The 22,463-nt window shown below is 33.1% G+C and overlaps 1 protein-coding gene across 21 annotated transcripts in view; it reads right to left on the reverse strand.

Annotated features, from left to right (window-relative positions):
• Positions 1 to 22,463, reverse strand: part of CSNK1G3 (casein kinase 1 gamma 3) — a 108,545-nt gene that overhangs the window by 18,134 nt on the left and 67,948 nt on the right. For 5 of the 21 annotated variants that reach the window (XM_070517527.1, XM_014859544.3, XM_044780371.2 and 2 more), the window contains 5 exons: positions 14,395 to 14,480; positions 14,190 to 14,274; positions 11,881 to 12,029; positions 10,505 to 10,600; positions 6,491 to 6,586 (listed from right to left, as the gene is read on the reverse strand). In XM_070517527.1, the coding sequence (XP_070373628.1) occupies positions 6,491 to 6,586; positions 10,505 to 10,600; positions 11,881 to 12,029; positions 14,190 to 14,274; positions 14,395 to 14,480 (512 nt within the window). The remainder of the gene's footprint in view (positions 1 to 6,490; positions 6,587 to 10,504; positions 10,601 to 11,880; positions 12,030 to 14,189; positions 14,275 to 14,394; positions 14,481 to 22,463) is intronic. The other 16 variants (XM_014859550.3, XM_070517531.1, XM_070517530.1 and 13 more) reach the window with 5 other exon arrangements.

A 22,463-nucleotide genomic window follows, 5' to 3' on the forward strand; every position in this document is an offset into this window, starting at 1 on the left:
TTTAAAATGTCAGAGCTCCTACACTGAATTGGAAAGGAGCTAGAAAGCAGAATTCTTACCTTACACTTTTGTGTTCTCACTACCTTTAACTAGCAGTGCCTCACATGTAGTAGATAATCAGAACAGTTCACCGAACAATTTCCACTGCTCTTCCCTCAACGTAATATTCAACAGGTTTCTTTTCCTCCTTTTTATTCAATGGCCCCACATAGTTGGAGGAACCCCATCTTGAATTACAGGCTGCTCTTCTAATGTGTCTTCCCTTACTTTAAGTCATAGAATTGAAAATTTAAAACCCAGCTATTCTAAATTTTCAGCAACAGCAATTACATATGCATTGTAATTATATAATCTGACTTACTTCAGTTCACACACAGTCATACCTGACTTTAGTAAACTTTATTTTAGTGAAAGGTTTCAAATCCCATTTTACCTGGTTGACCAGAACCAGGGCAGAAGGAAGTAATAACTTCCTTTATGTAAATTTTTATTGTAATTTTTCCTGGGTTTCCCAGATTCCCTAAGCCTCTGAGTCAAAGCCAATATCCCAGGGTCAGAGTGGAATCAATGTGATAACACAGTTCTCCTGTAAAGTTAGCCTACTTAACACCAGTGACTTGAGAGTGTATCATGGCATTAAAATGGTTTTCACTTAAGAAAACTAGTGGGTTTTTTTCCAAAGGGATTTTACAAAGAAGAAACAAAGACATAATATTATAAATAATGTCACTATATTCCTGGAAATCTAAATCAATCAATCAAATATATACAAATTATTTTTATAAGTCAAATTCTAAAGAGTAATTCCATTTAGATGACACTTCTAGAATTATAACTTGAACTAAAACATAACAGTCTCTGAAATGTAAGTGTTTATCAGGCTTATTTCCTTAACGAAAGTATATCTAAAAATGACATGCTTCAAGGCTTAACATTTCAAAAAATAATTCAGGTATCTTACAGGGTTTTTTGTTCTTATTGTTTTTAAAGAAATTTTCTCTGATATTCCCACTTTGATAAGAAACTTAGTGCACTTCTTATTTTAAGAGGTAAAAAAAAAAAGGCACCCAGACTGCAGTTTTACTATTCGTTTACCAGGGTTTAAGGGAGTCGAGGAGCACAGACTGCAGCTAAGTGTGGGAGATAAATGATGGTTCACTTAATGGCTGTCTGCCAATCTAATTCCCAAGAAAGTCATTCACATAGACTTTTGAGTACAAAGATAACACACAGTATCTTTGTAGTCAATGATCTTAAAAGGCCAATTAATATACTTTCCAAATACAATGAATTCATACAAATTAGTTTTACTACTATCTTCCTAATTTCTATGTGAGCTCTTGTAAGCATATTACCAAGTGCTCGGTAAAGACTCAATATGTAATTAACCAGATCTCCATCTAATCCATAAACATATTAGAAATACTAAAACATTATATATTTTCCTTATACACTCAGCTTTTGCTAAAAGTCATCTCTAAGAAAGTACACTGATAAATGAGATATAGTTAAGAGTAACTCCCAAAGAGTTTATTGGACCTTTGCTAGGGTTCACAGGTACTATAGGAAACCAACTCTCTTACACATTCTAAAATCTACAGCTACAGTTATAATTGATATTCTTGATATTCCAACTCACGACCTGAAGGCATAGTGACATTCTCATTCAACTTTCAACAAAGATAAACCAAAACAGATTTTCAACCTAACTTTCACTCACAGAAGTGAAAGAGCAGAGCACTATGTTCTTGAGTATTCCAGTCTTCTGAGATGCTATTACAATGTTACTGTAAAATAATATATCAAAAGAAATTTGCAATGCTGATCTACCCCAATGACAACCAGACAACAAATTTCCTAAAGTCAACTAAAGGAGAAGAGCTGGAAGTTATTCATGTAACAAAGGCATGTACATAACTACTCTCCTCTACAAGCTTTCTTTTGCAGATTTCAGTACCCCAGAAAACGATGAACAGAAAGATATAATTGTACTAATCACTGAGTTTTTCTCCTTGTTAGTACCTCTGTATTTTCAAAGATTTGATAGAGAAAATTTGTTATTTGAAATGTATTAGAAAGGTCAGCATTAATAATTAGCATAATGGAGAACTGACAGAGATATAGCATCTATTACCCCTCTGACTTTGAACTACACATTTTCTTACCACTTCAAGATACGTTTGTCTGATTCTTTTTCTGTTATCATCACCTGTACTTGCACTTTAAAGTTATACTAACTAAAATACCAGACTTCTTATCACAATAATTAACGTTATTCTTTCATTTTCATCGGCAGTGCCTGGCTGCACAACACATCTGCACCATTTGTGATTCTGCCCTTTTTCCCCAGGCACTCAGTCACATTATTTCTTAAATGCAAACCAATGGCTGTACAACTAGAGGAGATTTCCAAACAATCAGGAGGTATACCATACCATGTAAAACAGCTTTTCAATAGGGTTCTTAATATTTGTCTTCTTCCCTCTGCTTGCAATTACCTCTCAGCTTTATAGGATCAGGTTTTCAGTTAGCACCGAACTGAATGCTGTTGCGCCACAGTCAAAGGCACAGCTACAAAGGAATTAGAGATTAGCACTATCTGTTGCTAGTGGTACATTTTAAAATCTAATTTTGGAGATCCAGATTTGCCAGGTAGAAATATATCAAAAAGGGATAACTGAACCGTTCCTCTCCCTTCAGCCCCTATACCCAACTAAATTCTACCTCCTAATTATCTTTCAAGTCCTTTTTATTTCTCTTCCTCTCCACTACCTATCATTTTTCCTCAGCTATAGCCTTTTCATAGCTCTGTCCCTGCCTCAGACTTGTCTCCCTTCAACCTAGTCTCCAGCAAAAGCAATCTTTAGAAAACACTAATCTAATCAAGTCAGTTCTCTATCTATTCCTCCATAGCTACCCAGTATCCTCAGAATACAGTCCGAATTTTATAACAAGACCTGTTAGGTCCTTCCTGATTTGCTCCTCCCTACCTCTCAGCCTCCTTCCTCAGCACATACCGGCTTGACTGAATTTTATTCCGCTCCTCAGTATGTCTCCCTCTCCTCCACAACTTTACATAGACTTCATTCTCTGCCTGCTACACTCCTCTCTTGAGCCCTTCTACATTCTTGAACTGCCAACTCCTACCGATTCCTCACTGAAAACACGCAAAAAAGTAGAATATAAATAGATAACACTGTTTCCAGGAAATCTTAACCCACTAAATCCAGGTGAAGTACTTCTCCTATACATTCTCATAGTACCTTGTACTTTCTCCACTTATCACTCTACTTATTAGCTTTCTGCATTGACTGAAAGCTCCATGGGGACAGGCACCATATTTCTGTTATTCTTTTTATTCAAAGAAAGTAGCACAGTGCCTAGCACCTAGTAGACATTAGTGAGTGTGAGTGTTTGTGTATATATTTTTATTATATATATGTATATATTTGCCAAATAATGACTGGCCAAGAAACTGAGTGGAAGGTCTAAGTTTCTTATTACCAAGGACACTAAGGGGAGCAGGGAGGGGCACAGTTGAGTCCCCTAGAAGCTTAACACATACAAGCCAAGAAAAGATTCAAAATAAATTCTTTAGATGTTTAAATGTTATTCTTAGTCTCTTGAGTGGGAAAAGTTTATCAAATGTATAGCTGTATCCTCTGGTTAACCAATTAACATGATTTCACTAAAGAGAGAGAATAAAATTAGATAAATTCCATTTGATGATGTTTTCTTTTGGCTGCACCTTTTCACTTCACTTCCCAGAGATGGATAAAAATACTGGTCAAGTTTCTCACAAAAGCAATAGATTATTCTACTATTTAGCACTTCCTAAGCCCCAGCATTTATGCCAAATACTTCTTTAAAAAATTAAATTCTCACAACAAAACCATGAGGTAAAAGTATTATGAATATTTCCATTTCACTGATGAGTAATCAAAGGCACAGAATTTGAACTCAAATCTGACTCCAGAGCTTGTGCTTTCAACCACAATGAAATCAATGGTAACCTGTATATCTGATCTGTAATATATATAATAATTCCAGAAAGATAAGGAATTCAAATTTAAACTCTACTATTTGGTTCCTATAAAAGCACATCTGAAATAATAAATATCTGAGGATCTTTCTGAAGGTCAAAATGGCAAGAAGTTTCACCTTGCATGCCAACTGGAACCAGCCTGGAGTGCTTTGTGCTGCCACACTAACAGCAATTCTCAGACACATGGAAGAGTGCAGTGATAGAGGAGAGAGCAATGTCAAGGCCCAAAGTGGTTTGTTTTACGTAACTGCTAACTCTGCCTATGAATATGCTAAATCTGTGCCACATTTTATTACTAGATAGCTATCTACTTACTATGGAAATGTCTTTCCAAAGAAACTATCATCTTTCTCTCTTTGATCTATACCCTTTATCAGATGATGAGAATGATGGAACACATTGGTTCCCTTCCTTGCTTTGTTCAGAATCACATGTAGTATTATTTAATTATTATAATAATTATATTAGCTTAGATTTTAGGTAATTTTCTTTCCTCTCTTACTAGTTTTAAATTATAATTTAATTAGTCTAATTATACAATTCATTAGTCACATAACTTTTCAAATTTTGAAAGTGGGTAGGATATAAATTATGAATTCAATATTTTGGGGTGGGGCAGGATTCAGGCATGATTTTTACTTAGGCTGCTAGTAAGTTTTCATGACAGTCAAACTTGTTTAATATTCATCATATCAGGTTAGTTAATGTTGTAAAATATATTCAAGAAGCCAATAAAAACAGTGTAAAATTTTTTGTTTGACCTATGTGTTACTAGAATTCTCGTAAGTAAAATTAATCACTTATTGAATTTCAGAATGAAGTCAGATATAGTCTCTATAGGCAGAAAAGTTTTAAAGAGATGATGAGAAATGAGCAGAATTGAAATAACTCTTTGAAATCACGTGAAAAAGTAGAACATAAAGTACTGGAGCGATGAGCCAATAATCAAACTCATTCACCCTGTGATGGTCCAAAGAGATCCCATGAGCCACCTTTAGGAATCCAACGGAGTAAGAAGCTAAGAAAGTAAATTTGTGGTACTGGTACAGAAGTGGTAGGAAAGCTTTCAAATAGTGTCTTAATTATTGTGGATTTCCCTGAACACTGAGCAAGACATTTGCAATAATAACATATAACACTTAGAAACTTGTAAATGTATACAGATATATACACAATCCAGTTTGTGTTATGCAAATGAAATATAATTTGCTCAATTAACTTTTCCAATTATAGGAATTGAGGTCATAAAAAATTTCACAATTCAGGCACCCTTGCCTCTGAGTCCTGCAGTCTAGACTTTTATAGAACTATTTAAATACTTCTATTACACATGACTGAAAGTTCCACAGATGACAAAGTTCTATAAAAATATTTGGTTACATAATTTAAATGATCTCTAAAATTTAACGGTAAGAAAAACATGAAAACTTATAAGATTTCATCAAGAACTGATTTTTTTTAGAATGTAAATCAAGAAAGAATAAAATCCAGGGCATAGATTCAGTAGATTAAATACATATACACACACTAAGAAAAATGCAAATTTCATAAAAACATAATGGAAAATTATTCAAGTGAAAATATGTGGAGGAAAAAGATCAATTTTTTCAAAAAGTTTCTAAATTGAAATGGATTGAGACAATACTTATCCTTTCCATCACTTTAAACCAGGATTTAGATTACCTTAAACCAACATTTTAAAAGGAGTAAGACTCAGTAATCCTTTCCTATTTCTACAATACATACAAAAGATTAAAATGTAAGGGGCATGGGAGGGCAGAATATACTAACTATCTCAAGTGTATAGAAAAGGGGAAAAAAAGAAACACATCACAAAATAAAGAACTGCTTTAAATTTTTGTAAATATCCAGAAAATTGTGGGAATTATTTAATAAATACTTGCCTTTGAAATTATTTTCTCCATTTGATATTTTCTACAAGTACAAATAAAATATACCATTATAAAAATTAGGGTCATGTTTATTTGACCAATTAATCAGAAAGTACATTCTGAGAACTAAGGATGAAAAAAGTCAGATATCTATTTAACTGACTTAAGTTTGAAGGAGGCAAAATCAATGAAACAGAAAAGACCTAAAAATGTTCTATTACTTAAAACGTTAAAAAAGAGTGAGCTTATTACTAGAAAATCAAGTTTAACATATATTTCAAGTAATACAGTTTGTTTTTCTAACCTGTTGTGTATGACTGACATAAATATTGTTGCATATACTTGCAAAAATGAACAAAGGCAAAATCTTAGTATCCTTGGTGGTCTTTCTAGACCATGTTAATTTTGCTTTTTGGTTAAATACAAAGGAATAGTATTATGGAGAGTTCAGCAACAAGTTTCTCATTAGGATATGAAATCATGCCATGAGTTCCAAAAAAGGGTTAGTTGTAAAATTTGGGAAATAATCACTCATGCAAAAATCAGAAAATACCTGTACCGAGCCACCATGTCTGTCTGCTGCAAGGTGAGCTCTCAAATGGTGGGGATTTGCCTGCTGGGAGTCCCAAGCTGCCCTGTGGTCTGCCGACTGCCATTTATTTAATGCATGTGGCATGCATGGAAGAAGAAAAACCCAATATGTTAAACATCTCATCCTTGTAATATAGAAAACAAACGTATAAAAGGAAATTTAAAATATCCTGACTATTCTGAATCACAGATGTAGTTATCTTTGCATACTGTATGTGGACAGATTTTAGTTAAATTTCTACAATTATGTAATGATCAATCATAAAAATAAAATAGAAGCATAGAATTTTAGAAATGAAAGGACTTTAGATATCATAGACTCCACCTACTAACTTTATAAGTGAAGTTAACAAAGACCTAGGGAGGTAAAAATGACGTGCCCAAGAAAGCACTTCAAATAAATCATAAAAGTACTAAAAAGCCGTCCACTACGTTTTCTTACAGTAGAGGTCCCCATTGGTTTTCTGATGAGGAACTACTTCTGGCAAGATAAAAAATGATAGACCTTGAATAGCTGTACTTAGGATCCTAGAAAACTTTCTCTCCTGCTTAGGATGCTGTTTCTGATTGTGAGGATAATATGAGAAGACAGAAAAGTTCTTTGAAAAGTGAGAAATGCTATACAGAGTACTATGAGGATATGATAAACACTTTTTTTTAATGACAATCCTACATACATGAATCGCTTTGCTTCCTTGATCTCTTTTTATCTGGTTCAAATTACAGAACCCATTTCCATGAAATAGGCTGATAATTCCTTCTGTTTTTAGATGACTTGGCAAATTTGCATGGCAATAACCACAAACTAATAGTACTCTATTGGCAGAATTAGGAGTAGTGGCTGAATAGGGGTCAATTTCTATATTTCACGAAAATGTGGATAGCGCTAACAAAAAGAAGGGGAAGGAACACAATATTTAAAGTTTCTCTTACATGTTGGTTCTGTACTAGCTGCTTTACATGTGTATCTCATTTTGAGATAGATGGTATCACCTTCATTTTACTGATGAAGACATCGAGATGCTAAACACTTCCCTAAGGTCAGAGAAATAGCACGGAGTACAACAGGGATTCAAACTCAGAACCTACTGCTCTTCCAATAATACTACCTAGCTCCTTACCACAATCACATGTTCTAAAGGCTTCAGGGCTCTTTCTTTTTCAACCAAAGTCAAGAAAATCTTGTCACAAAGTGCCAAGTACATTGGGCTACAGGGGGCCTAAGTATTTGGGAACCTAACCAATCCTTTGGGAGAAGAGAAGTTAAATCCAAGTAGACACCATGAATAAAAGTTTCAGCACTAAGCTTCCTAAATTAAATTGTACAATGCAAAATGACATACTGTGTGGCATGAAGTATGTCACCAAAACAATTACGATAGTTCTATAATTAGTCTTTTCACCAAACCCTCCAAATTCATCACCAGAATTCAGCAAATTTATAGCTTAAACTGAAATAAATTACATAAGATCAAATGTAAAGAAGAGGAAAGACTGAAAATGATGCTAAAATTGAATCAAATATCTAAATGTTGCCTAGGACACCAGGCAACATTTGGGAGTCATGTACTTCGTTTAGAAGATAGTAAAAGTCATGCAACTTCCCCTGAGAATAAACATTTACAGGCACCCAACACTTTCTACAAAACTTCAGGATCCCCTGAACTTCAAGCATTGACTCTAGGTTACAAATTGTTTATCTGGGCCATTACAAAGGTTTCAGTCATTTCAAGAATTAACTTTTCTTCCATTGGAATTGTGAACTATGGGTTTTCCATATAACTTAAATTGTTTACTGCTTCACAGATATTTAAGAAATTTTTCCAAGATATACAACTTTTCTGTTATGATGACCGTCTGTACATCCAGGTTTCAAATTCAATAGATAAGCTATCCTAAAGAATTTACAGAAAAAAAAATTTGACTCCCTACATTTAGTGCAACAAGGTCTACACAAATATAGTTTCCACCCTCAGTGAGCTCACAATCTAGCCAGCAAGACATGTCTGAAATATGTAGAAAGTTAAACTCTAAAATATTTAAATTATAATTTAATTCAACAATAAAAGAAGAGATTCATTTATTATAATACCTATCAGCTCAAGTGGAGATCTTCAGGGAACATGAATTATTGATTTTATTCCAAGCACATTTGAAAAATTAACTCTGATTTATAAAACACAAACTCCAAGTCTTGACTTCTGGCCATTTCTTTCTATATACAGCATCTTATCAGAGTACTCAAGCTATCAACTAGTTGTCATCTACATTTGAAGTAATTTATACATAAGACCCTTTATTGTCCCCATTTTCCTAAGGCAAAATTCTAAAACTAATCTTTTTAAATTGGCTGTACTTTAAAGCATAATATTTTTAAATATCTCCTAAATGTAGCATTTTATTTTGCCATGATTTTTAATAAGTTGTGTTCTTCCCTTTGATTGTCCATCTCTTGTTTAACCCTCACTTGAGCTCTAATGGGATAAAAGATGTAAAAGGTAAAAAGGATAATGCACTATCCTTCTCCAAAAAGGGTTATAACCAAAAATCCCAAAGACTGTTTAAAAACTTGGGGTGATAGCAAAATTTTTTATGTCAAAGATGGCTTCAATAAACCTTCTTTTTACAAAAAAAGAGAAAAGTGAAAACACTCCTTAAAATTGCAACAGCTTTCAATTACCTTACCCAGGAAATACAAACTTTTCACTCTCGATAGACCTTCTATGCCTTATCTTGAACCCACTCTCCAAACTGCCTGCTAGTCCTCAAATTCTACATTTTTAAAAATTTCTGCTTCATATTTTGTACTCTTCATTCTCCTCAAAATGCTCTTATTACTTCATCTGCCTTTAAAAATTCCATTTGCGGGGCCAGCCCAGTGGCATGGTTGTGGAGTTCACATGCTCCACTTCAGCGGCCCAGGATATGCAGGTTCGGATCTAGGGTTCAGACCTACACACCGCTCATCAAGCCATGCTGTGGAGGCGTCCCACATACAAAATGGAGGAAGACTGGCACAGATGTTAGCTCAGGGCCACTCTTTCTCATAAAAAAAAAAAAAACAATTCCATTCATTTCTCAGATTCATCTCAAAAGCCATCTTCTCCACAAAATCTTTATAGATCCCACATATCCCAGTGATCCTCCATGGTACTTTATTAATATATTTCATGCAATAGAACTTATCCTGCCTTATAGTTATTTGTGAATTTATTATAATAATCATGATAACAGTAACATCAGCCACAAGAGTTAAGATTTACTGAAAGCTTAACTGTATGCTAGGAATTAACATGCATTATTTCTGTTTTATAGATGAGAGAACTGAAGCTTTGAGAGATTGAATAATTTGCCCAGGGTCAAGCCATATCCAGGTACGTCTGATTCCAGAGACTGAGCTCTTAGCTACTGTTAAAAGATCATTTCTTAGAGGTTATATTGTTTCCTTACTTCTGCATTTCTGCCATGTGTAGAACAGTAGCTTTCAAATACCAGAAACTCAGTAAATAATTTATTGAACTAAACTAGACTATAGTTAGAAAAATCGACTGATATTACAATTCATTCCAACAGGGTATCCAAGTACTTCCATTCTAATAGAATATCAAATATTGCTCAAAGTTTAAACTAATTTATACCACGAATTAGGAATTTATAATTAAATATTTTAATGTGATTATTAAATAGTGAACATTAGGGGAAACAGTTTATGGAAAATATATGTATTTTCAATTCTTAATATGTGTATATAGAATCTGTTTTATCTACTGAAGAAAAAAATATGTCCATCAATCCTTCAATACGTACATACATGTGTATGTACACACATGCATGTATACACTCACACACACATGCACACACATACACACATAGAAAGCTGTCATCTGAGCACAGGAAAACACCAAATATATTTATAGACTATCAGAAAGTAAAACAGAAGCAAATTAAGGATTTTATATCTAAAAGGGCAGCAAACCTGGTTTTTGGACTGTTGTATCTTATCTCTGTGCTGATGTGCTTCTCTGTTTGATGATAGAGCAGGATCTTGCTGAACTGCACCCACTGGAGTCGGCTACAATACAATGACAATTAGGATCAATACATTCTATTTCAGAAGTCTTATTTAAAATCATGTAGCTGCTTAAAAGAGTCAAGGGAAAAATAAAAGACACATAAATAAAGGCCTTAAGAAAAGACATTCTCAAAACATGTTGTTAAAGCTAACAAATTAAATCAAAGAGAACATAGCTACTTTTTAAAGACTTTTCAACATATTTAAATATTTTACCAAGTATTTATTTGTATATCAACAAAAGACCTTCCAATCTGTCCTTACTTTTAGGTTACATTTTCATATCAAAAAAAGAAAGTTCCTTGTTTATGTTTGTTTAAATATGTTTATGTCTCTCATTTTCAAAGCTAATATATAAACAGAATAAAGTATTTTAAGAAAATTAAGGAAATAATTTTTTAATTAAGCTAACAAAACTGTTTATTGTCAATATTTTGACTTAGAAGAGGCTTACAAATTTTTAACTTTCAAATATAATTCAAAAGTTAAGATCAAAAGTTTATTCAGATTTGCATCATAGATACCATATATATTCAAATCACTTTGGATTTAAGAAAAACATAGTTTAAACACTTAAGCAAGTCAATTATTGAAAACTAGTTGAATCTGAGAGCTCAGTAGTTCCGAACATGGATAAAAATTCACTGAGTAAGCCACAAGTGAAGAAAATTTTGTAAGACATTGTTACTTATTAAAAAACAAGACTAGTGAGAATAATTATTTGCTTTTATAGAAGTCATCTCTTCAAAGAAATAATTTAAGAATTTGTCTCTTTAAGTGATGAGCGCCAATCTCACAGTTACAATCAAGACAACTTTTTTATTATAAAACTTAGGTACAGTTTTAAAAACCTACACATGCTCCAATTTATAAGTATCGATCTATTCCAAGAGATAACCTAAAGCTGCTAGAATGATTTAAACATAGTTTTAAACTACAAATGTTTCGAAAGATGGCTGAAGTAAACAAAAAACAAAACCTGTTGACTTCTTAAAGTAATCACTAGAATATTATTTTAAAAAGTAAATTTTACATTAAGAACTAAATCAGGAACGAAGAGCTCAAAATAATTCATCACTGAAAAGCAGGGAGTTCAAATGTGGGGTTTTTATAAAATTCAAAGAATAATTTTAGTATTATGCTACCTGAAATATCCATAGAAAGGAAATAAAATGAACTCTTTTAAAAAATCATTTGTTCTGAACTCAATTCAAGGATCTGCACCACGAAAAAGAAAAGTGCTACAAATAATCTTTTATTATACAGCACAGTGTACTCACCAACTGTTTACCAATCCAGTCATACTCATAATCAAACATATATCCTTTTCGATCAAACAAGTCAGTAAAAAGCTTTCTTAGGTAGTCATAGTCCGGTTTTTCAAAAAAATCTAGTCTTCTTACATAACGAAGATATGTTGCCATTTCTTCTAGAAGGAAGTAAAAATTATTCTGATTATACTTTCCTATATACTCGTTAATAAAATTCTTTAAATGTCTAAAAGCACAAATTATTATAAAAACATGAAAAATAACAAAATTCTATTGCAATTTAAAATTTTAGGGGTTTAATTTCAATGAAATAAAAAAGCGAAAAGGAGGGGCCGGCCCAGTGGCACAGCAGTTAAGTGCACGCGTTCTACTTTGGTGGCCCGGGGTTTGCCGGTTCAGATCCCGGGAGCGGACATGGCACCACTTGGCAAGCCATGCTGTGGCAGGCATCCCACATATAAAGTAGAGGAAGATGGGCACAGATGTTAGCTCAGGGCCAGTCTTCCTCAGCAAAACAAAAAGGAGGACTGGCAGCAGATGTTAGCTCAGTGCTAATCTTCCTCAAAAAAAAGAGTATTGGTAAAGAGAAAAGGAAGGGAGGAAATAGGGACAAAAGAGAAATGAGAAGTTTAATTTAACAAACATTATTTTGGCTTCATTTCAATAGGAAAAGCTAAAATTTTTTATTTTACAATATTACTTTTAATAGAAATCTTAGATAGTGTTAGTGGTTGAATTAACAACTTAATAATGCATAATTATTTACTCACAAAGCACCATACTCAGTTCATAAATTTTAAATATTGGTGGGAATTGATTTTCATGCGAAAGCATTTGCACTAGCTTGCTGGATTCCCTTTAGAATCAGTGACACACACTCACTGACCAACAGAGGATTCAAATTCCTAACCTTGGCTACAAGCGGTATTCCAAACTAATGGACCTGGCAAAATAAAGCTAAAACAGATCTCAGAAATACAACACAGGAGTACAGTTTAAATCTTCTTTTAATGTCTGGTCATATAATTCACAATTTATTTGGTAGTATATAGATCTCTGCATGCTATTATAATTCTCAGAATTATTAGAGAGAGATACATATATTTTTAAAAGGTCATACTTTCCAGAAGGACAAGAAGGAAAAAGCCATAAAAAATCAACAGGCAAAATAGTGAGCAATTAATAAAGCAGTGTTTCACCATCAGGGCACAGAAAATCACTGTAGTAAGAGACAGCAAATAACACCTAGCTGCTTTTCTGATCCAATTCATTCATGGCGGCCAGTAAGAATAGGATCACGCACAACCCAATCGGTAACAAAAGTGGCACCCAGTGACCCTCCTCACATGGTGACTCTTTCGCTAGTCCACTTTCTAGCTAATCACCTGGTTAATTTACTTTGGCATCCCCATTTTTCGCTGCAGAAATTTGTATGGGCTTCTTAACAACATGCAGTCAATCTGCCTACACTTAAACTACTAATACAATCAACCGGTACTTTCTTTTAACCTTCCAGGTCTAGATATTAAAACAAGAAAGAAAAATATATAATTAACGTTTGCTGTCAATGAATAATATACCAAACTTGAGAAAGAAACTGATTATGCTGCTGCTATTATTAAAATAATAATAATGCCAGCATTATACAGTAGAACCTGTGAATACTAAAGTCAGATATGAACTCAGTCTTCTATCTTCAACTTTGGTTCTCTTTTTATTTATTATTATTGCACAAATCACAGCACTTATTTTAATACATTAGCAACACATTATTCTCATTTCTTAATTGATTTAGGAATCTTAAGTAAATTTTTGTCAACTTACTTTGAGTTGCTAAAAATCTACATGAAAGCTAATCTATTTTCATAAAGGTCTCTAATATAAAATTAGCCTAAAAGTAGTAAGGTTAGTAAGGTTTTACTGTATTTTGAAAACTAGACTAAATCATACTTCACACATCTCCTTTGAGCTTGACAATGAGACTAAAATTATTAACACTGTACCAAAACTTTCCAGTTGGTATTTCTTAGCAAATAGTTTAACTTACTAAAAGTATGTCACTGAAGAAAACATTACTTTAGGCAGTATGGGTCAACATTATTAAAAGATGTAATTTTCTTCTATTAATACCATCTTACAAAAAACAAATATACAAATTACTCCTATAGTCTATGTATCAAGTGCTGACATCTTTTAAATCATATTTTGAGATTTTTTTTTGAAAGCATGAAAAACGTATTTATAACTTAAGCAATGAAAATTAACAGTTCTGGTTTTCTGTGTATAAGTCCATGTACCAACGTGGCATTATTCATTACCTGGAAAATTTTCACATAACACTTCGATTGGTGTGGCTCGTTTTGTATCTCCAATTTTCTGATACCTCTCTTTTAACGTGTCAGCCTAAAACAGAAAGGAAAAAAGCTTGAGAAAGAGGTGACTTTAAAATTAAATACTTAGAAGAGAAGATCTTAATATATTAATAATTTATGAACTTCAATAAGTAAACACAAAAATAAGTACCTTTAAACCTTGCCAAGGAAGACTGCCTCTCAGAAAATACATGAACATATGACCTAAAGCTTCTAAGTCATCTCTTCTACTTTGTTCTGAAATACAAGAAAAACATAAATTTCACTTTCCTCTCCCAGTTAAGGGTGCAAAATGGAGAATTGATTCTTTTGTTACGTAAAAGTTAATTCCCAAAAGTTCAGTATATAAATATAAAATACAGATCTAGTGTTCATAAGTGACAAAATCATGTCCAGTTAAACAATGATGTTTTTACATTAAAATTATTGTGCATCTTTAAAATATGTCACTATGATTTTTTTAGATGCTATTGGAGATTTATTTCTCTCCTTAGATATCTGTTCACAGAAGTAGAAGGCAAGCACGAAAGGGTTTCATAGTCAAGTAGTCACTGTGTACTAAAGCTCCATCTTAAAGATTCAGAGAAAGTAACATATTAAAGCTTCTGAAAAACCCTAGAGATAAAAATGTTTAACTTCCTTTAATGCTGCATTTCCTAAATTTATATAAGCAGAAAATTTCCATCTCACATACTCGCCATCAATATTAAACACAATTACTATTTTGTGTTAAGATATTTTAAAAAACACTTGTGTTTGACACATGCCAACATTAATAACTTCTCTGCTATCACCAAGAATATGCTGCTAGAACAGATTGCCACTTTTTAAAGTTGCTATTGTTGTTTTAGTAGCAAAACATTTTACAGAGAATAACTGAGTGACAGTCACAGACTAAGACTCAGGGAGACACATAAATATTTGCTGTGTGATTTTTTTTTCAATTTTTTGTCACCGAAATTAAATACTTGAGATTTCTTAATGTTTTAAAATAATACAAAAATGCTGACTAACAATAAAAGGAAAAATAGTAAAGTTTAATAAGAGGATGTTTATGTGCAAGATGTTTCATCCAAATGAATAATCATACTATCTAAGCAGTACTAAATGCTTTCAAAAAAGCAAACATTTCAAAGCATGGATCTGAACTAGGGTGAAAGGGTCAGAAAAGGGTTTAGTTTTTACTATGTAATCTCATAAGATTCTATAATTGTCTTCCGTAACACCTGCTACAACTTAAAAATACACATTTGTGTTATTATTTAATTAAGATGTATCCCCCCACAGCAAGTCACAGGAACGCAGATGTCTCTTTGGCTCATTATCCTCAGGACCTAGTATAACAATTGCCACAGAGCAGGCACTCAACACACACTATCTAAATACATAAATGGATGTTTGAAAATATATGTCCCTTCTCTATAAGGAAAGGAAAATATCTAGAAGAATATGCATCAAATCATTAGTAAAATACTCAAAAAATGTGATATAACAGAAAATCTTTTTTTATATTTTGTATTATGATAACATAAGCATGCATTATTAAAAATAGCAAACTTTTAAAATAAGTAAAATAGACAAAGTTCTTTTTAAAGCCATTAATCAAAGTGGGGATATGAGTAACATGAAAAAAATCAGTAATGCCTTCTATAACTAAAATTTCACTTTATTAGATCCTGGGAGTCTTTAGAATAAAAGTCATGCAAACAAAAAGTTATTTCTGAAGTCCTGCTGATCAGAACCACCTCTGAAACATTTAAAATCCTCAAATGAGCAGGCCTAATGCTGGAGATTGATTCCTTGGGAACGATGCTGGGTGGGCAAAAGCACTTTTTAAAAAGCTCAGCAGCTGATTCTGAACTAAAAAAGAAACTTCTTCTATTGAAGTATAATTTACATATAATAAAATAATACATCCACTCTAAGGGTACAGTTTGAAAAATCTGGACAACACACACACCTAAGTACAACCACAGTCAGGAAGTATTTCAAACACTCCAAAAGGTTCCCTTATGCCCCTGTTATCCTCCCCCTCTACTGGCCTCAAACAACCACTTATCTGCTTTCTGTGACTCTGTATCAAATTTGATTTTTTATAAAGTTTCACACAAATGGGATCATATAGTACGGACTCTTGTGTTCGGATTCTTTCACTCATCCACATTGTTGTGTGTATCGGTAGTTCATTACTCTTTATTGCTGAGTAGTATACCACAATATATTGCTCCATTCATCTACTGATGGACATTTGTGTAACTTCTAGTTTGGGGCTACTGTGAATAAGGCTGTTATGAACATTCTTATACAAGTCTTTCTGTGAACATGTATTTTCATTTCTCTAGGGTAAATATCTAGCAGTATAATTACTGTGTTATATGTAAAGTGTAGGTTTAACTTTATAAGAAACTTCTACATTGTTTTCCAAAAGGGTTGTGCCATTTTCTGTTTCCACCAGCAATATATGAGAGTTCCAGCTGCTAGAGAGCCTGTCCAACATTTAATATAGTCAGTCTTTTAAATTTTAGCCATGCTAGTGGCCATGAAGTGTTAGCTTGTTGTGATTTAATTTGAATTTTACTAGTAGCTAATGTTTTTGAATGTCATTTCATGTGCTGTCATTCACACATCTTTTTGTGAAGTATCCATTAAAAGAGTTTAATCGTATTTTAAATAGTAGTATTTGTCTTATTATAAAGTTGTAAGAGATGTTTGTATACTCTGGATACAAGCCTTTTTCAAATAGAAGTTTTGCAAATACTTTCTCCCACACTGTTGCTTGCTTTTTTTATTTTCTTAACAGTATCTTTCAAAGAACAGAAGTTTACCTTTTGATGAAGACCAATTTATTGGGGTTTTTTCTTTATTGTTTACACTTTTTTATGTCCTATCTAGAAAATCTTTGACTACCCTAAAGTCACAAGATTTTCTCCTTTTTTATCTTCAAGAAATTCCATAGTTTTGGTTCTTACATTCAAATCTGTGATTCACTTGAAGTCATTTTTTTTTTTCTTTTTGCTTTTGGTGTGGGGTGAAGTTTTAGATTCAATTTCTTCAATACTGATATCTAGTTATTTTCACACAGTTTCTTGACAAGGCCATCATTTTCCCCCTTAAATTACTTTTGCACCTTTCTCAAAAATCAGTTGAGCGTCTACGTATGGGTCTATTTCAGGGCTCTGTATTCTGATCCATTTATCCTATGTCTATGCCAGTACTACCCAAAATAAGTAGAAGAAAGGAGAAAATATGATAAATGAGGAAACCAATGATGAGAAAATGGATAATCAATAGAGAAAACCATCAAAATCAAAAGTTGGTATTTGAAAAGTTTAATAAAATTAACACTCTCACTAGGCTAAAAGAAAGAAAACACACATTACTAATGCCAGGGGCAACAAGGGAGCATCAGGATAGATTCTACACACATTGAAAGGATAATAAAGGAATATTATGAACTAACATTATGCCAATAAATTCAACAACTTAGATGAAATGGACAAACACCTTGAAAGTTACAAATTACCAAAACTGCCTCAGGAAGAAAACATAAATAGCTCTATAACAGTTTAAGAAATTTAATTTATAATTTACAATCTTCCCAAAATATAACATAAGGCCAGATGGCGTCACCGGTGAATTCTATTAAATAGTTAAGGAACAATATCAATTCTACACAAACTCTTTCAGGAAGTAGAGGAGAAGGGAACCCTTCCCAATGCATTTCATTACCCTGTTACCAAAACCAGACAAAGGCATTACAAGCAAAGGAAACATCCCTCAACACAGACTCAAAATCCTCAAAAAGGTAATATACCATGACTAAGTAGGGTTTATCCCATGAAGTTAAGGCTGTTTTAACTTTCAAAAATCAATCAATATAATTCACCATATTAATAAAGAAAAAGATATAAATCATACGATTATCTTAACAGATATAGAAAAAGCACTTGACAAAATCTAACATGCATTTATGATAAAAACTCTCTTCAAACAAGGAATAGAAAGAAACTTCTTCATTCTGACAAAGACTTCTAGAAAAAACTTACAACAAACATAGCTTTTACGTGGGGAAAGGCAACCCTAAGATCAAGAACAAAACAAGGATGTTCACTCTCACATTTTCTATTCAATGTTGTACAGGAAGTTCTTCTCAGCACAAAAAAAAAAGCAAGAAAAAAAAGATATTCGGATTGGAAATAAAGAAGTGAAACTATTTTTCTTTGTAGACAATATGACTGCATATGTAAAAAATCCTAAGTAATCTATTAGAATAAGTGAGTTTTAGCCAAGGTTACAGGATAAAAGGTCACTATATAAAAATCAGCTGTATTTCTCTACTATCAATGAACAATTGGACAACGAATTTAAAAAGCAATACCATTTACAACAGCATTGAAAAAACATGAAATATGTAGGAATAAATTTATCAATACATATGCAAGTCCTGACTATTATAGTATGTAGTTTAAAAGACTAAACGATATACCCTGAACCCTACAGTAGGGTTCTTTATTAAGGAGAGGAATTCAGTGTAAAAGGCAATTCCCCTTTGAATTTCATCCAAGGGGGCTTTAGTTACCACAGTGTCAACAAGCCATGATCACAAGGTGATCTCGCCTATATGGTTGTCTCAGAGAACAGTATTAGTCTCACAACCCACACAGTATTTAAAAATTCAAGCTATAAATATAAGCTAGTAAAATAAACCTACTACTGAAACTCACTCTGAAATGCACCCTATCCTCATAATTCCATTCTTTGTGTTCTTTGACCAACTGACAAATTGGGAAGTAAATTTCACCATGTAGTAAATAGGTCAGGGAGAAGGCTTTCTCTTTGAAACACAGTAACTAAAGAATACCTCCTCAGGGCTTTAACAGTTCTGTTACATGGGAAAAAATCTCCAAAGGTAATCTGGCCCTTATTAAACTCTGTTCGCATTTTTTGAAGCACTTAACTACAAAAGTCTTTTTGAAAATGGATGTTTTCTTCAAAGCCAAGAATCATTATTATAGGGAGCTTTGCTATGAGCAACTAAGAAATTAGAAAGTGACGATTTGCTTTAGAACAGACATCATTAAAGATTCTTTTAAATAGATTCTTTAATAAATTTTAAAGTTATGTAGAGTCAATTAAAATTTGCTCTTCAAAAATATATGTATTATAAAATAAACACAACCAACACATATTAAGAACCTAGCATGCGTCTGTGATCTTCTAAAACTACAGCTACAAAGTAGGTATTAGTAATCCCAAATAAGGAAACTGAGGCTCAAAAAGGTTAAGAGACTAGCCCCAAACTATATACCTAAAAAGGTAAAGACAGGATTTCAAACCACAGGTTTGTACTTCTTTCATTTCAGAAAGCAAGGTAGAACCCATCAATTAATCAAATATTTACTGAAACCCTTCTACAATGCTTTTCTATTTAAAAATTCAACTCTTGTAGGGCTGGCCCCATGGCTGAGTGGTTGAGTTCTCGCGCTGTGCTGCAGGCGGCCCAGTGTTTCGTTTGTTCGAATCCTGGGCGCGGACATGGCACTGCTCATCAGACCACGCTGAGGCAGCGTCCCGCATGCCACAACTAGAGGAACCCACGGCGAAGAATATACAACTGTGTACCGGGGGCTTTGGGGAGAAAAAGGAAAAAATTAAAAAAAAAAAAAATCTAAAAAAAAAAAAAAAAATTCAACTCTTGTATCTCAACATTACTTTTCTCTTTCTAAATCTGATTTTATTCCTCACGTGCCTAGCACTGTTTCCATTTCAACTGAATTTCAATTCAATTTTTGACAACAGAAAATAGCCCCTTTTCCATTAACTCAAATTTACGTCTGTCAAAAAAGAAATACATTAAACGCATTGCTTAGAAGCAGGGAACTTCCTAATATACATATGTATATTTGCAAAAATAAACTTACTACTGCATTTTCCTGCAAAAATAAAAAGCAATGAGGCCAAAAGACATGTTAAGCTAAACATAGGCATGACGAGAGCTCAAATAACAACAAAAATTCTCCCTGAAGAAAGTTTAAGTAATTCTTTATATATAAACAAAAAATAAAAACAAAAATTACTACAAGTAAAAGTTTCACTTTATATTTCCTTCTAAAATATTAAAAGTTACTTCTCCCTGGCACCTAACAAAAAAACAAAAATATGCTTCTTCAAGATTCACTGAGCTCATTTACATTTTTCAAAACTACATAATTAAGATGGGTTTTTTAAAAACGAGAACACAACCTGAAAGGGAAAAGAGGCGGCACAATTATGCAAGACAATTCGCAGCAACAACTCAAGGATCCAGATACCTCATCGAGCAATATCAAGAGCTCAGAAAGAAAAAAAAAAGTATCTGAGCACTGGAACCCAGAATATGCGTTCATTTGAGTCTAAGGAAGTTCTCTTGAAATCTAGTTCCCTTACTTTAGATGTAATTCCAAGAAGTTTGGCTATCAGGTTAGAAGAAGTAAATCAAAAGAAGAGAAAAGCAAAGTGTCACCAGCAGGAGGTGTGCTACACACCATCATAAAAAGTAAGCGAAAATATAGTTAAAGTCTCCAAAAAAATCTATTAAAAAATACACTACTTCAAGACTTACTATAAAGCTACAATAAGTATTGGTGAAAGAACAGACAAATAGATCAATGACCTTAATATAGAGCCCAGAAATAGACCCAGATAAATATAGTCAGCTGATCTTTAACAAATTAAAACAACAATCAGATACCACTACACACCTACTAGAATGGTAGAAATCCAATACGCTAAGAATACCAAGTGCTGATGAGATGTGGAGTAACAGGAACTCTCGTTCACTGGTGGTGCATCCACTCTGGAAAACAGTTTGAGGGTTTCTGATAAAACTAAACACACTCCTACCATACAATCCAGCATTGAGTTCCTTGGCATTTACCCAAAGTAGGTGAAAACTTATGTCCACACAAAAACCTGCACACAGATGTTTATAGCAGCTTTCATCATAAATGTCAAAACCTGAAAGCAATGAAGATATCCTTCAGCAGGTGAATGGATAAATAATCTGTGGTCCTCAGATGGAATATTAATTCCATTAATAATGGGATCTTATTCAACACTAAAAGAAAATGAGCTATCAAGCCACAAAAAAAACCATGGAAGAACCTAAAATGCATATTACTAAGTGAAAGAAGCCAATCTGAAAAGGCTATATACTAAAAGATTCCAACTATATGACATCTGGAAAAGGCAAAACTACAGAGACAGTAAAAAGAGCAGTGTTGCCAGGCATTGCAGGAAGGGAGGGATGATTAGCATAGAGGATGCTTAGAGAAGTGAAACTACTCTGTATGATACTAAACGGTATATATATGTCATTACAAATTTGTCCAATCTCAAAGAAGATACAACACACAGAGTGAACCCTAAAGGAAACTGTGGACTCTGGGCAATAATGATGTGTCAATGTAGGTTCATCAATTATAACAAATGTACCCCTCAGGTGGGGAATGTTGATAATAGCAGAGGTTATGCATTTGTTGGGGTAGTGGGTATAAGGGAAATCTCTGTACCTTTCACCTAATTTTGCCATCAATCTGAAACTGCTCTAAAAAAATGCCTATTTTAAAAAGTAGACTACTATTTAAACTGCACTTTCTCTATACTTATTTAGATAAAGGTAACATCCTAACACTCTCCTACTGACCTTGAGGGTATCACTACATAATAAGAATCATAGGAAAATGTTGACCCTGAACCATCAAGAAAATGCCAATTATGTTCATCACACTTTGTTAGAAAAAGCAAGGAATTGTGCACTACACTTTTAAACTGTTAAAATGTAATTATAAAATGTAAATATATGTTTTTAAACTGTTAAAAGGTGTTTGGGAAGGAATTTAGACAATTAACCTAGAAATTACATTATACGAATCATATCACAGAATGATAGCACAGAAAGAAGGCATTTTTGTAACACCATAATCCTGGGCTTCCTTCTCTCCTATTCAGAGAGCTTTACCACTTAGAGGATTGCTTAAAATATCATTCTTCTATGGAACACAGATTTTTATTGACACTTGCAAAGCAACTGGCAACTTATTCCTCAAATCCTAGTCTCTTTATTTGTGAATACTCAATAATAATTAAAAAATAAAAGACAATTTTAAGTCTACTTACTAAAGAGAAACATACAGAATTTACTTAATTTCAAATGACTCCAACAAGAGAAGACAGAAAAGG

The sequence above is a fragment of the Equus asinus genome, chromosome 9 (genome assembly GCF_041296235.1).
Source record: "Equus asinus isolate D_3611 breed Donkey chromosome 9, EquAss-T2T_v2, whole genome shotgun sequence".
NCBI classification, from domain to species: Eukaryota; Metazoa; Chordata; class Mammalia; order Perissodactyla; family Equidae; genus Equus; species Equus asinus.